This window comes from Oncorhynchus mykiss, chromosome 2 (genome assembly GCF_013265735.2).
Source record: "Oncorhynchus mykiss isolate Arlee chromosome 2, USDA_OmykA_1.1, whole genome shotgun sequence".
NCBI classification, from domain to species: domain Eukaryota; kingdom Metazoa; phylum Chordata; class Actinopteri; order Salmoniformes; family Salmonidae; genus Oncorhynchus; species Oncorhynchus mykiss.
The window spans coordinates 83913070-83929870 of record NC_048566.1 but is presented as its reverse complement, the minus strand read 5'-3'; the positions used below and the strand labels follow the sequence as shown (position 1 = coordinate 83929870).

At 45.3% G+C, this 16801-nt stretch overlaps 1 protein-coding gene across 5 annotated transcripts in view; it reads right to left on the bottom strand.

The window, feature by feature from the left end:
* Positions 1 to 16801, bottom strand: part of LOC110497968 (SLIT-ROBO Rho GTPase-activating protein 1) — a 156243-nt gene that overhangs the window by 49955 nt on the left and 89487 nt on the right. For all 5 annotated transcript variants that reach the window (XM_036957189.1, XM_036957190.1, XM_036957193.1 and 2 more), the window contains exons 7-11: positions 15236 to 15457; positions 14550 to 14651; positions 4295 to 4492; positions 3578 to 3662; positions 2339 to 2366 (exon numbers count right to left, since the gene is read on the bottom strand). In XM_036957189.1, the coding sequence (XP_036813084.1) occupies positions 2339 to 2366; positions 3578 to 3662; positions 4295 to 4492; positions 14550 to 14651; positions 15236 to 15457 (635 nt within the window). The remainder of the gene's footprint in view (positions 1 to 2338; positions 2367 to 3577; positions 3663 to 4294; positions 4493 to 14549; positions 14652 to 15235; positions 15458 to 16801) is intronic.

Below are 16801 nucleotides of genomic sequence, written 5' to 3'. Positions count from 1 at the left end.
GACAGCTTTATTACAGGCCATACTGTTTCAAACGGTCTTAATCTCCCCATAGAAACAACAGTGACAGCACCATCAACAAAAAACAGAAGGGATCTGTTGCAGCTCTGTAGAAGCCTGGGTCTGTACTTTGTCAATGGTAGGTTACAGGGGTACTCTTTGGGAAGATTCACCTACTGCTCACCTCTTGGCCACAGCACAGTAGACTATATGATTACAGACATTGACCCTTTCTCTCCCAGCTCATTCACTGTCAAGCCACGAACACCTCTGTCTGATCACAGCCAAATTACATTGTTCCTCAAAAGAACAGACATGGAAACAACCACACATCCACAGCCCAGTAAGCTGTACAACATCAGAAACTCATACAGATGGGCCCAAAACAGCACAGAAGAATACCAGAAAGCAACCTGTAGCCAAAATATCCAAACACTCTTAGATAACTTTCTGGATACCACAATCACTCACAGTGAAGAAGGTATCAATCTAGCAGTAAAAAACATCAACTACTGTATATATTCAGGCATATGGCAAAAAAGTGGTTAGTCTCCACAATTCAGAGGTTAAATGCCTATTCTTCGCAAATGACCTATGCCTGCTGTCGCCCAGTAAACCCCAAAAAGACTAAAATAATGATTTTCCAGAGAAGATCCAGATCTCAGGGAATTAAACCAAAGTCCTCAATTGGTACACAATAAATAGAGTACTGCACACACCTAATTACTTAGGTTTAAAAATAAGCACAACTGGACACCTTAATGATGCAGTGAATGAACTGAGAGAGAAAGCAAGCAGGGCATTCTACGCCATTAAAAACAAATTCAAATTGAAATACCTATTAAAATTAGGCTAAAACTAATTGAATATGTCATTGAACCAATTGCACTTTATGGCAGCGAGGTATGGGGTTCACTTGCAAATCAAGATTTCATCAAATGGCACAAACACCCCATTGAAACCCTACATGCAGAGTTCTGTAAGATTCTCCTACATGTCCAGAGGAAAACTACAAACAATGCATGCAGGGCAGAATTAGGCCAATATCCACTAATAATAAAAACTTGAAAAAGAGCAATTAAGTTTTGGAAACATCCAAAATACTTTGACCCCCTCTCATATCATTACCAAGCCCTGCAATACCAAGAGCTGAGCAAAGAAAATAGTCCCCTCATCCAGCTGGTCCTGGGGCTGAGTTCACAAACCTGTCCTACTAATACACTGAAGCCTCAGGACCAGAACATCCAATCAATCAGAATAAAACAAATTACAACACAGTCAAAACAAAACTACATTGCTTATTGGGAAACACAAGCACAAAGCAAAATCCAGTGCTATCTGGCTCTAAATCAACAGTACACCGTGGCTAACTACATTTCCTGACAAAATGTAAAAAATATAAAACAATTAGAGAGTTTCATTTCCCCAAATTTGAAACCCTTATACAAGGTTTCAAAGACCTCTCTGATGAGAATAGGCTACCTGTTCTGTTGGGGGAGGACGCAGAGAGCTGTGAGTTGGCAGCGCACTACATTGCTGCCTGCCATAAGATGAGGGACAGTGTCTGACAGACCAATCAACCTGCACATGTCCTCTACTGTATGCGTATTGTTATTGTTCAATGTATGGTTATTTTGACCCTTGGTTATTGTTGTTACTGTTGTCCCGTTGACAATTTTGATTCTTATTATTTTAATATTGTAAATATCCAAAGTAATCTTTGGAAATATGTACATTGTTACATCATGCCAATAAAGCAAATTTAAATTAATTGAAAGAGAGAGAGAGAGAAAGAAAGAGAGAAAAAAAGACAGCGAGAGAGATAGAGCGCGAGCGCAAGAGAGCGAGAGAGAGAGCGAGAGAGAGAGCGAGCGAGAGAGAGAGAGCGAGAGAGAGAGAGCTAGAAAGACAGCGAGAGAGAAAGCGAGAGAGAACGCGAGAGAGCAAGAGGGTTGAGGCTCTTGGAAGGGGACAATATTACCAGGCCATAACATGCTGGGCATATGGCAAATTCAAACCCTGGGGAGTCTAGAGCAGTAACATCTGGTCTCTCTTCTCCAGGGTCAGCAGTTTGATAATAGCTCAAGTACAGTAGGGATTGTTCTACTCTTCACACAGTGATAAGTGAGAACTTTAAGTGGCAAACTTTTATTTTCTTGGTCGTTTTACTGTAGGAGGATAAAGAGAAATGGCATTCGCAACGAAGAGTACACTGACTTTTACTTATGGGGATACGTTTTCAAAGAACTGAATAGGGACAGCTAAATATAGACAGAAAGGGTCTTATTAAAACCTAAGAGGTTAGTGTGTGAGGGAGAGAGAGAGCGTGGTAGTGTCTTACCTTGTGGTCATATAGTCCCCTTGGTGACCTGTGGAGACCGAGGGGAGAAAGGGGAAGGGAGAGAGAGGATGTGAGATGAGACATGGGACCTTTCCCAGAGGAGCCTGCAGATCATTGTGCACACGCTCAGTAAAGCATATGCAGCCCTGCCATCTGCCCACAACCACTGGCTTCATGGTGACGCACACAATGACACATAATGACTCACACACAGTAACACACACTTATACTTTAACTGCAGTAAAAAAAATGCCTGTCCAAACACACACACAAACACACACACAATTTTACCTTCACACGCAAAAACGCATGTTTTCACAAGTCAAGAAACTCCAAATCCAACAAATTGCTCCTAACAAGAGGAACGGTTTCAACTTTAAACCTGTGCCCATCCACAATGCACATGGACAGGATCCGACCTGTCAGGGTAACACCAGGGTGGGGCTAGCTTTACCTATACCTACTTGAACACACTCACCAACATTCACTGTAGCAGGCAGGAGTCCATGGCTAATTATTATCAAAGTCCCCATTCTCTTCCTCAACTCCTTGTACAGCCAACAGATTGACTGAGACTGACGGATTTAGACCACACGAGAGCTTGCTTCCTGCATTGTTAGCTAGTTAGCTAGCATTCAGCAGCAGCTTAGTGTTGACAGTAGCTTAGTCAAATGCCTTGAGGAGATCCCACCAATGTAGAACACAGGGAACCCAGCCATAATAGTCATACCGCGCTAATGCTGCCAGGCCATTAAGCTAACCACTAATCAATCACGAAGAGGGATAGTACATCAGCACAATCCCTTTAGCTCTGACTTGGTGCCTAATGCTGAGGTTAGCATCTCGGTTGTGAGGCCTGATGGAGAAAGTAGCAAAATGGAAATTTTGCCACAGAGGTTAGATTGAAGTGGACCATTTTAGAATCAAACAAATGTTTTTAACGGTTTCTAATTAGCTCTAAAGTACTGCACTTGGTTTGGAATGTGCATGCAATCTTTCCCGTTCATTTATTCAGGAGTTCCTTTACAAACCCACACAGACAATAGCGGAGACGTTCAGTATACCATTTCATACATATGGAAACCTGCTTAGATCACAACTCAGCCAAACAGACAGAAGGGACATACAGACAGAGGAGTCAGACAGATACAGACAGATAGACTAACTAACCAACAGACGGACAGACGGGACCGCCAGACAGGAAGTAGGCCAGCACAATGTGGGTCTCTGATCCCTTACCTTCTCCCAGAGTCCTCTTCAGTAGGTCGTGCTTGGCCTGCAGTTTGGAGATGAGATTGCTGCCCTCCAGAAACTCCCGGAATTTCTGTGGAGAATTCAGAGTGATTACTAGGGCTGATGAGCCAAGTAAGCGTTGCCTGCCCTTACGACACCAATCTCTAATAAGGCGGCCAAGGGCAAAGGACAGAACAACAACGGGAGTCTTTTTAAAGCTTTATTGCACCATGTCCATCTTTAGACAGCCAGGAGGACAGAAGAAGAGGAAATAGCCTAACCGCTCTCTAAGGAAGATATATTTTTGGAGAGCTTTGTTTCTGAGAGTTAAAATGCCAAGAGAGGGAATACATATGATATGCACACATTTTAGAGCTCTAACAAATCCCTAGAAATACAAGCACAGCTTCTGTTCACATTCCTCAGATAGATTACAACTACTACCACAACTACAAGACCATGGATCCCAACCATCCAAACTAGTCAAAATCCAATGTATTCATTTCCTAGCCATCTATCAATAGCAGTTTCCATAGTGACTGACAGTCTGAATTTAAAGTCAGCAGGACTTACTGAACGTGTCCAATAAGAAACTATAGTTTTTGCTTTCCATTGCAAAACATTTTGCTATGTTTTGCTACTACAGTATGCACATGAATATGACCCTGCCCAGTTCTCTACAGTCATAACCTGGAGGTTACCAATAGGGGGCACTCCACTCACCATGAAGTAGAATTGCTCTGTCTCCTGCTGGTTGGCCCTCCGTTTGGCGATGCTGGGCTTGCTGAGGTAGGTCTCAGACACGGTGGACTTCACCGACTCGGTGGAGCGGCTGTGGTGGAAACACTCGGATACGTCGTAGTCCTCGATGGTCACCATGTCCTGGATGGTCGTCAGGGTGGCCTCTGACGTCTTCTTGATCTGGAGGGCACCCAAAGAGGATCAGCGCTTTAGGACAGGTTTATAGTGTCACAGGTGTAAACACATTCAAACACATTACACTGTCATTTGTTTTCCCTCAAGTACTCATAAGCTCACTCAAGTTTCCCAATCCGGCTCGAAGGACCAGTGCTCAGTGACGACCACTGACCAAATGACCCCTGAACTCCTAGGCAGTAATGTGATAAATGCATGGCTTTTCATTTCTTTCTGCATGGCCTTTCGTTTCACACTCAGCATGACAAATGCATCAGTCCTTGAGCATGACTCCAGACCAGAGCAATCAATTTGCATGCACTCAGAAACAATAGAGGTGGAAGGAAGGTAGGGATGAAAGAATAGAGGTGGAAGAAAGGTAGGGATGAAAGAATAGAGGTGGAAGGATGGTAGGGGCGGCAGGGTAGCCTAGTGGTTAGAGCGTTGGACTAGTAACTGAAAGGTTGCATGTTCAAATCCCTGAGCTGACAAGGTACAAATCTGTCGTTCTGCCCCTGAACAGGCAGTTAAACCCACTGTTCCTAGGCCGTCATTGAAAATAATAATTTGTTCTTAACTGACTTGCCTAGTTAAATAAAGGTTAAAAATAAAAAATAATAAAAAAGGGATGAAAGAAACCAAATCAAATGTATTTGTCACATACACATGGTTAGCAGATGTTAACGCTTGTGCTTCTAGTTCCAACAATGCAGTAATAACCAACGAGTAATCTAACCTAACAATTCCAAAACTACTACCTTATACACACAAGTGTAAAGGGATAAAGAATATGTACATAAAGATATGAATGAGTGATGGTACAGAACGGCATAGGCAAGATGCAGTAGATGGTATCGAGTACAGTATATACATATGAGATGAGTAATGTAGGGTATGTAAACAAAGTGGCATAGTTTAAAGTGTATTACATAAAGATGCAGTAGATGATATAGAGTACAGTATATGCATATACGATGAATAATGTAGGGTATGTAAACATTATATTAAGTAGCATTGTTTAAAGTGGCTAGTGATATATTTTACATTAAATTCCATCAATTCCCATTATTAGAGTCACTGTGTTGGCAGCAGCCACTCAAGGTTAGTGGTGGCTGTTTAACAGTCTGATGGCCTTGAGATAGAAGCTGTTTTTCAGTCTCTCGGTTCCAGCTTTGATGCACCTGTACTGACCTCGCTTTCTGGATGATAACGGGGTGAACAGGCAGTGGCTCGGGTGGTTGTTGTCCTTGATGATCTTTATGGCCTTCCTGTGACATCGGGTGGTGTAGGTGTCCTGGCGGGCAGGTAGTTTGCCCACGGTGATGCGTTGTGCAGACCTCACTACCCTCTGGAGAGCCTTACGGTTGTGGGTGGAGCAGTTGCCGTACCAGGCGGTGATACAGCCCGATAGAATGCTCTCGATTGTGCATCTGTAAAAGTTTGTGAGTGCTTTTGGTGACAAGCCGAATTTCTTCAGCCTCCTGAGGTTCTTCACGATGCTCTCTGTGTGGGTGGACCAATTCAGTTTGTCTGTGATGTGTACGCCGAGGAACTTAAAACTTTCTACCCTCTCCACTACTGTCCCATCGATGTGGATAGGGGGGTGCTCCCTCTGCTGTTTCAAGAAGTCCACAATCATCTCCTTGGTTTTGTTGACGTTGAGTGTGAGGTTATTTTCCTGACACCACACTCCGAGGGCCCTCACCTCCTCCCTGTAGGCCGTCTCGTTGTTGTTGGTAATCAAGCCTACCACTGTAGTGTCGTCCGCAAACTTGATGATTGAGTTGGAGTCGTGCATGGCCAAGCAGTCGAGGGTGGACAGGGAGTACAGGAGAGGGCTCAGAACGCACCCTTGTAGGGCCCCAGTGTTGAGGATCAGCGGGGTGGAGATGTTGTTACCTACCCTCACCACCTGGGGGCGGCCCGTCAGGAAGTCCAGTACCCAGTTGCACAGGGCGGGGTCGAGACCCAGGGTCTCGAGCTTGATGACGAGTTTGGAGGGTACAATGGTGTTAAATGCTGAGCTCTAGTCGATGAACAGCATTCTCACATAGGTATTCCTCTTGTCCAGATGGGTTAGGGCAGTGTGCAGTGTGGTTGAGATTGCATCGTCTGTGGACCTATTTGGGCGGTAAGCAAATTGGAGTGGGTCTAGGGTGTCAGGTAGGGTGGAGGTGATATGGTCCTTGACTAGTCTCTCAAAGCACTTCATGATGATGGAAGTGTGTGCTACGGGGCAGTAGTAATTTAGCTCAGTTACCTTAGCTTTCTTGGGAACAGGAACAATGGTGGGCCTCTTGAAGCATGTAGGAACAGCAGACTGGGATAAGGATTGATTGAATATGTCCGTAAACACACCAGCCAGCTGGTCTGCGCATGCTCTGAGGGTGCGGCTGGGGATGCTGTCTGGGCCTGCAGCCTTGAGAGGGTTAACACGTTTAAATGTTTTACTCACGTCGGCTGCAGTGAAGGAGAGTCCGCATGTTTTGGTTGCGGGCAGTGTCAGTGGCACTGTATTGTCCTCAAAGCGGGCAAAAAAGTGATTTAGTCTGCCTGGGAGCAAGACATCCTGGTCCGTGACGGGGCTGGTTTTCTTGCTGTAATCCGTGATTGACTGTAGACCCTGCCACATACCTCTTGTGTCTGAGCCGTTGAATTGCGACTCTACTTTGTCTCTATACTGACGCTTAGCTTGCGGAGGGAATAGCTACACTGTTTGTATTCGGTCATGTTTCCGGTCACCTTGCCCTGGTTAAAAGCAGTGGTTCGCGCTTTCAGTTTCACGCGATTGCTGCCATCAATCCACGGTTTCTGGTTTGGGAATGTTTTAATCTTTGCTATGGGAACCACATCATCAATGCACATTCTAATGAACTCGCTCACCGAATCAGCGTATTCGTCAATGTGGTTGTTGGACGCAGTGCAGAACATATCCCAGTCCACGTGATGGAAGCAGTCTTGGAGCGTGGAATCAGATTGGTCGGACCAGCGTTGAACAGACCTGAGAGCGGGAGCTTCTTGTTTTAGCTTCTGTCTGTAGGCAGGGAGCAACAAAATGGAGTCGTGGTCAGGTTTTCCGAAAGGAGGGCGGGGGAGGGCCTTATATGCGTCGCGGAAGTTAGAATAGCAATGATCCAAGGTTTTATCAGCCCTGGTTGCGCAATCGATATGCTGATACAATTTAGGGAGTCTTGTTTTCAGATTAGCCTTGTTAAATCCCCAGCTACAATGAATGCAGCCTCAGGATATGTGGTTTCCAGTTTGCAAAGAGTCAAATAAAGTTTGTTCGATGTGTCTGCTTGGGGGGAATATACACGGCTGTGATTATAATCGAAGATAATTCCCTTGGTAGATAATGCGGTCGACATTTGATTGTGAGGAATTCTAAATCAGGTGAACAGAAGGACTTGAGTTCCTATATGTTGTTGTGACCACACCACGTCTCGTTAACCATAAGATGTTTGTTTCTGTCGGGCGCGATGCGTGAAGAAACCAGCTGGCTGCACTGATTCCGTTAGAGTCTCTCGAGTGAGCCATGTTTCCGTGAAGCAAAGAACGTTACAGTCTCTGATGTCCCTCTGGAATGCTACCCTTGCTCGGATTTCATCAACCTTGTTGTCAAGAGACTGGACATTGTCGAGAAGTATGCTAGGGAGTGGTGTGTGATGTGCCCGTCTCCGGAGCCTGACCAGAAGACCGCTTCGTTTCCCTCTTTTACGACGTCTTTGTTTTGGGTCGCAGGCTGGGATCCATTCCGTTGTCCTGGGTGAAAGGCAGAACACAGGATCCGCTTCGGGAAAGTCATATTCCTGGTCGTACTGATGGTGAGTTGACGGTGCTCTTATATTCAGTAGTTCTTCCCGACTGTATGTAATGAAACCTAAGATTACCTGGGGTACCAATGTAAGACGTGGTTAAAAAAGGAACGTGAAGCGAGGCGGCCATCTCTGTCGGCGCCGGAAGTATAAGGAGGTAGGGATGAAATAATAGAGGTGGAAGGATGGTAGGGATGAAAGGTACTCAGTCTCAGGCTTTTACAACTCATTTCCATAGTGGCCACTTTGCCTTCAGCTCAAGTGCTTTTCCAAGAGCTTATAAATGTCAAGGCTTGGCCAAGCATATCCCATCACTTACAACAATGCAAGATTCCACTAGACACTGACAATAAACATATACTTCTTTCCAGTGGATATGATATAATAATTGTGTTAAAGCTTTAATGATTTCCATCTTATTTGCAAACAAACATTTCCCGCCTCAGAAACGTCCCTTCTCAATTTGAGAGAAGTTTTGGCCACTTATAAAACTTCCATTCTGTGAGGAGGCCTAAACTGACGCCCTGATGTAATATACACTGCTCAAAAAAATAAAGGGAACACTTAAACAACACAATGTAACTCCAAGTCAATCACACTTCTGTGAAATCAAACTGTCCACTTAGGAAGCAACACTGATTGACAAATTTCACATGCTGTTGTGCAAATGGAATAGACAACAGGTGGCAATTAGCAAGACACCCCCAATATAGGAGTGGTTCTCCAGGTGGTAACCACAGACCACTTCTCAGTTCCTATGCTTCCTGGCTGATGTTTTGGTCCCTTTTGAATGCTGGCGGTGCTTTCACTTTAGTGGTAGCATGAGAGTCTACAACCCACACAAGTGGCTCAGGTAGTGCAGCTCATCCAGGATGGCACATCAATGCGAGCTGTGGCAAGAAGGTTTGCTGTGTCTGTCAGCGTAGAGTCCAGAGCATGGAGGCGCTACCAGGAGACAGGCCAGTACATCAGGAGACGTGGAGGAGGCCCTAAGAGGGCAACAACCCAGCAGCAGGACCGCTACCTCCGCCTTTGTGCAAGGAGGAGCAGGAGGAGCACTGCCAGAGCCCTGCAAAATGACCTCCAGCAGGCCACAAATGTGCATGTGTCTGCTCAAACGGTCAAAAACAGACTCCATGAGGGTGGTATGAGGGCCCGACGTCCACAGGTGGGGGTTGTGCTTACAGCCCAACATCGTGCAGGACGTTTGGCATTTGCCAGAGAACACCAAGATTGGCAAATTCGCCACTGGCGCCCTGTGCTCTTCACAGATGAAAGCAGGTTCACACTGAGCATGTGACAGACGTGACAGAGTCTGGAGACGCCGTGGAGAACGTTCTGCTGCCTGCAACATCCTCCAGCATGACCGGTTTGGCGGTGGGTCAGTCATGGTGTGGGGTGGCATTTCTCAATGTGCTCGCCAGAGGTAGCCTGACTGCCATTAGGTACCGAGATGAGATCCTCAGACGCCTTGTGAGACCATATGCTGGTGCGGTTGGCCCTGGGTTCCTCCTAATGCAAGACAATGCTAGACCTCATGTTGCTGGATTGTGTCAGCAGTTCCTGCAAGAGGAAGGCATTGATGCTATGGACTGGCCCGCCCGTTCCCCAGACCTGAATCCAATTGAGCACATCTGGGACATCATGTCTTGCTCCATCCACCAACGCCACGTTGCACAGACTGTCCAGGAGTTGGCGGATGCTTTAGTCCAGGTCTGGGAGGAGATCCCTCAGGAGACCATCCGCCACCTCATCAGGAGCATGCCCAGGCGTTGTAGGGAGGTCATACAGGCACGTGAAGGCCACACACACTACTGAGCCTCATTTTGACTTGTTTTAAGGACATTACATCAAAGTTGGATCAGCCTGTAGTGTGGTTTTCCACTTTAATTTTGAGTGTCACTCCAAATCCAGACCTCCATGAGTTGATAAATTTGATTTCCATTGATCATTTTTGTGTGATTTTGTTGTCAGCACATTCAACTATGTAAAGAAAAAAGTATTTAATCAGAATATTTCATTCATTCAGATCTAGGATGTGTTATTTTAGTGTTCCCTTTATTTTTTTGAGCAGTGTATATTTGGGTGAGAAGGAGCGAAATGACAGGGAGAGAGTTAGGAGATAGATAGACAGGAGGGAAATGTTTTTGTATGCCTATGGCTCATGCAATGGCAGAGCGCATGTGTTCACCTGATGTAGTGGTTTAGAGAGAGAGAACAAGAGCGTGCGAGAGAGGAAGCAGAGAGGAAGGAGAGAGAGAAAGAAGGAGAGAGCAAGAGCGAGCGAAAGATGCGGAGAGAGGATGGAAAAAGAGAAAGGGGAGAGAAAGGAAATAGAGATCGAGTGACAAGGAGAGAGGAAGGAGAGAGACAGGAAGGAGACAGTGAGAGAGGAAGGAGAGATAGGAGACAGAGAGAGAGAGAGGAAGGAGTGAGTGAGTGAGTGAGTGAGTGAGTGAGTGAGTGAGTAGACCTGGCTCTCAAGAGAATACAGGCTATGTGCACACTCCCCACAAAATGAGGTGGAAGCTGAACTGCACTTCCTAACCTCCTGCCAAATGTACAACCATAGAGACACACATTTCCCTCAGATTACACAGACCCACAAAGAATTTGAAAACAAACCCAATTTTGATAAACTCCCTTATCTACTGGGTGAAATACCACAGTGTGCCATCACAGCAGCAAGATTTGTGTCCTGTTGCCACAAGAAAAGGGCAACCAGTGAAATACAACCCATATTTATGTTTATTTATTTTCCCTTTTGTACTTTATCTATTTGCACATGATATGATATTTGAAATGTCTTTATAATTTTGGAACTTTTGCAAGTGTAATGTTTACTGAAACATTTGTGGTCATACGCACCATCCTTAAAAACAATGTAATGTTTACTGTTATTTACTTGCTTTGCAATGTAGACATACGTTTCCCATGCCAATAAAACCCCAGAGCGCGAGAGAGAGCCACTCTGCATACAACACAGAACTTTGACAGGGAGGTTAAGACCCATGACTCATTCAATGTTTGAGGCACCTTAGAAAAACAGGGTGCTATGAATGAATAAAGCCAAGGCTCTCTTTCATTCAACTCCCCTTTCATCTACATGTGGTAACGGTAACAGTTAGGTTCATAACTGATTCTGCGCGCACACACACACACACACACACGGTTGTATTACACTGTCATTTGTCTCTATGTGGAGCATAAACCAGAAACAACACTACAGGTCTGGACAGGGATAATGACAGTCTGCAAGACAAAATGTAGGATTGGCAGGCAATTCAACTTCTAATAAGAGACATTTCAAATTTTAAAAAGGTTGGTTTGGTTAAAAAGGTTGGTATGGTTTGGTGATTTACGACATCTGATGATGACATCACTATTATAGTTTACCTTCATTACTAAGGGAACTGGGTTATTTGACAGTTTTAGTAGTTTCAGATGAAGAGTGATAATACTGAGTGGAATGAGGGTGCTCAAAATACTTCCCTTCCTTTTCCAACATTCTGCTTTGATAGGACCAAAGACCTGGGTCTTCCTAGAGGCTTTGTGAATACGGGTACTGAATATGGGTACTGAATACGGGTCCAGAGTTGCACTATTAGGACCAGCCCATGGGTTCAATCATCTCTGTGCCATGGACATAGGAGTACCTTTCCTAACAAGGCCCTGAATAAGAGGCGAGCCCCCACTCTCCCAGCCTCTCCCGGGTGGGACAGTGGAGGCCAAGGGGCCCAGCTATCACAGCATGAAGAGGCGCTCTGACAAAGGCCGTGAGGCCGACACTAAAGCGTATTAAAGAGCAGTGTGCGGGTTTCTTCTTTTTCTCATCTTATTCAACTGTTACCATGCACCTGCCAAAGATAGGGCAGATGTGCAAGTGCCTTTTGAATTACAGTATAGAGACGACCCATGCATGAAAGTCCCTCCATCATTCAGCAGACTACTAGTTACCAGTGTTGACTGCTAGGCTCAATTACAGCAGGGCTTCAGATGGAGAGGCTCACTGAGATCTACCCACTGGTGCCCAGCAGGATCAGATCAGGAGGCCTGGGACTTGGGACTTCACAACTAGCATGGGACTTCACAACTAGCATGTCACCTCCAGTATAAACCTGTCTGGGGAATAGCATGATTTCTATTCCTCAGGGCCTGTGGTGAGCAGCAAGCTAATCTCACAATCAGTGAATCAGGGCTGCCAACACTGAACTAACACCGAGCACACATCTCCCACGTTGATGCGACACCCTGAGGTTTATCTGTAGAAAAACAAAACACAGGCTCCCTGCAAAGGAGACCATATTGGATTGCCGGGGTTTAGTACAAACGCCTTGAAAATATTTATTAAGTCTAGCGAGAGATAGAGACGCTGTCTGTATCTGTCTAAAGAGAAGGGAATTTAAATGTAAAATCACCAGATTATTAGCTAGCTCTGAGAAATACCCACATTGAATGGCAAAGGAATTGTAATGAACACAACACTGTCCTCAGAAGTAGAGGTTTAACCAACAAGGGGAGTTGATAACCAACATTGCAGAACATACTCCATTTCTGCAGATATATCTGCATATATACACTGTAGATCCAATCATCTTTGGAGGGCACGCGAACCAGACCAGGGGGCCACAGTGTGGGCCCAATGGGGATGAGAGAATTCCTACTCTCATGCTAATAAATGATTCATCCATGTTTTCCTTCATCCTCTCGTGCTGTCAAGGAAACAGCTGGCGATCATGATACCAGAGAAAAACACAACAAATCCCAGCTTTTTCACTTTTCCTGGCTGGAGTAGATCTTGGTCCGTCAAATCTTTGCCTCCTCCTTCCTCATTTCCTCAATTCCTCTCAAAGCGCATTGGAGGAGAGGATAAATTCCTCCGTCAAACCTCCTCCAATGAGCTTGGGGAGGAATTGAGGAAACAGGAAGGAGGAAGCAAGGATTTGACAGCTAGTAATGTGTGTGTACAGTTCTGCTTCAGTGTCTTCAAATGACAGCCGCTGGAAAGGCCTTTTCAATGAGACACATGAAGAGGCCATCTTGTGGACTTGACACAGAGCAGTGGTTCACCATCCTGATCCATATGTGGAGCTCCGTTTCATCCAGGCAGACAAGGGCATGCAGCACCATGGCTCTTCCTGACCCTCCACACCGATTGGTTCTGCCTGCACTGACTACACACAGGCACTGTGAAAGCACCAGCTGGGCTTAGGTGTCAACAACAACTCCCATCCAGAAATACATCATACCCCCAGTGGGGGATAGTCTGAGCCTTGTACTCTACTCTCTGAAACACACCACAAACATACAGTGAAGAGGTCAAAAAGATAGACATCTTGCAGACATTATGCATCTGACAAAAAAGCAGATCTATACATTTTCTTTAGTTGTATAATCAAGCCGGTCTGAAATCGCTCTTCACATTTACAAGCATTCTTTCCCAAGTCATTATTTCTTCGCGAGATAAAAGGCAGAAGGCTGTGTGCTCTGGTGTGAGACAAGACGAGATGCAGCGGAGAAAGGAGAAGCAGGTCAGACGTGAGACAACAAGAGACACAAGAAGCCAGACTGATGGACGTGACTGCACTCCCTAACACCACCACAGCAGACAGTGTGATTTCCTTCCCATTGGCTTTTTATTTAGTAAGCACTCAGGCATGCCAGCCAGTCCGATTAAAACGTTACAGCCAGGGATGCACCTCCAATGTCGAAACCGGGAGAAGTGGGACAGTGTACAAATAAAAGAGATTGTGTGTGTGTGTGTGTGTGTGTGTATGTGTGTGTGTGTGAGAGAGAAAGAGAGTGATTTTTTTCCACCATTGGGAGCAAGGGAGAAGACTTCTCTGAGTGGTTCTGAAGGCTGCCTGCAGTGTAGGAGAGTTTTGTTGTATGGAAACTATTCCAACTTCGATTTCTGAAAGAGTTAAGATATCAACGCCCCTTGGCTACCTTCTGACTGAAGTGAACTTTTCATACAGCATTTCAATTCCTTCCCAACATGCGACCACAATGGACCATAATGCAAGCAGATGATGTTGGTTGGTGTGGTTGGCTACCCAAGCGAGTCAGGGTTGGGTTCATTAGGATCCAAATGAAAAAAACTGACTGAAACAGAGAGGGACCACCTGGATTTAAGGACTAGCAGGTCCAATAAAAAAACACCCATTTGCATTTTTCATTGCAATACTTTTCTGTTGCATACCCTACTGAATAAGACCAAGGTATGGCAGTGTTAGGCTCCCTCTTACCTCCTCGTTCTCGATGTTCAGAGTGGCCAGGCGGGACTGTAGTTGCTGGAACCTCAACATCAGCTCTCCGCTCACCGGCGGCTGCATCGCGATCTGGCACACCTGGGCAGGAAGAGGAAACACATCATCACTAAACAGAAAGTCACCACCATCTGACAGGTGGTTACTTAATCTTATCCTAAAATGGCAAAGACATCAGAAATGTGTTTTAAACTACATCACAAACGTCACTGACCCAGATGTGAATCCAGACAGCCGCAGATCAATAGCTTGTAAACAGACATGATATCAGGGACCCCAGAGCCAACGACTCAAATTAATTCAGCGTGTTGCGCTGCTCCATTTCACTTGAGGCTGAGAAATGAGACGTGCTTGCCATTGGCTTCAGCCTATAAACATCTCCTCTGACGGCACAGACACAGTAAAACTGTGCAATTAAGCTGCCAAAACCAGGGCTCATTTAGTACAAGACGTTAAAATCAACCTCACTTCCACCCTATACAGCATATAGGACTGAACATATTGGTTCTGTTAAAAAAACTGAGGTCTCCTCAACCATTAGGACAAACAGCACTAGCGTTCACTACAGTAATGGATGGATGAATGAATGAATGAATGGCTGAGTGGATAGATGGATGGAGAAATGGACACAAAGAACAACAAGCCTGTGGATCTCAATGTCTCACCTCATCGCCCATGTGGGGCTGGAACTGGAACTTGATGGGCGGGCAGAAGGCTGTGGGGTACAACTCCATGAAGCGCTGGCGGTCGCTGCGGGGGTCCAGACTGTCCACGGCGTTCTCGATGATGTCTAGGCCCTCGTGGCGACTTGTCTCCAGGTTGTACTCAGCCGATAGGTAGGTCCTCAGGGCACGGTTCAGGCTGGCGTGGTAGCCCAGATCACAGCACTGGTAGAGGGGAAGATGAGACTGTATTGGATCAGGATGCCCCGTTTACTGCAACTTCTGACAACCTGATGAGAAGCTTCTAAAATGTCAAGTCCAGCCATGGTACAAGGTAAAAAAAAAAAAAAAAAAACTAACTTTAGTGCCCACAACGGTACACCAAACACATTCTGCAGATTGTCCTAAAACATTACATTTCTTTTCCAGCAAAAACACATACGTTCATGGAAAAACCAACAACTTTGTAATGGTTTCAACACGGTCAACAATGTCTGCTCTCTTAGTCTCTCGACACACTGCAGTCATGAACATTATTGGCCATTAACTGAGTAGTCTGATACATTCTCTGACTGCTGGCTTGGCCCGGAGTTATAGAACCTGAATAATGTTCCCAACATCTGATGCTGGATCTCATTAACTAGGACCTTGGTAAGCCAGGGCCTGAGAGTTCACACAGACAGCCTTGGAGGTGATGAAGACACCCAGACACAGGAGCATTGTCTGCCAGGCTACCTAACGCCTTGCTTGTCCACATTACATTGGATGTATGTTATCTGTCCAATTCATCAACTATAATTTCTTTAACAATTGACTGTCTCTTATGACAGATTGCACAACATACTAAAACAAGTGTACACACACACCCACGGACACTGGTACGCACAAACACACATGCAAAACACGCAGGAGCTCACACACAGGTACGAACACACATACCCTCGTGATTTACATAGGCTAGAGAGCAGGAGGGAGGGAAGAGGTGCACATTTTAGCACCCAGAATGGCCCTTCCTCACCGTCTGTCTGGAATACACAATCGCTAAAAGTACCGAGCGTTCACCGTGTTGGCCTGGCAACACTGGAGAAATGGTGCAGTACATTATTTTTAAGGGTGAAAAAGAATATCCCAGGTAGCTAGTGTATAAATATGTCCCGTTTATAGGTCTGGGTTCTGGAGGAGAAAACAAAGCCATCTGCTTGGTAGGTAGAGTAGAAAACAGAAGACATAGTACAGAGTGGTGATATGAGAGACGGGATGGCTGACCTGCAACACACATCAGCAATTCCCAAATATTGGTTAAAGGGGCAGGGTCTTTCCCACACCCCATTCAAGCTAAAGATGTGATAATGTGTGTGTGTGTGTGTGTGTGTGTGTGTATGTACAGTGCATTCGGAAAGTATTCAGACCCCTCAACTTTTTCCACATTTTGTTACCTTACAGCCTTACTCTAAAACGGATAAATTGTTTATTCCCCCTTGTCAATCTACACAAAAATACCCCATAATGACAAAGCAAAAAACAATTTGCTTTGAAAATTTAAAAAACTGAAATATTTACATACAGTAC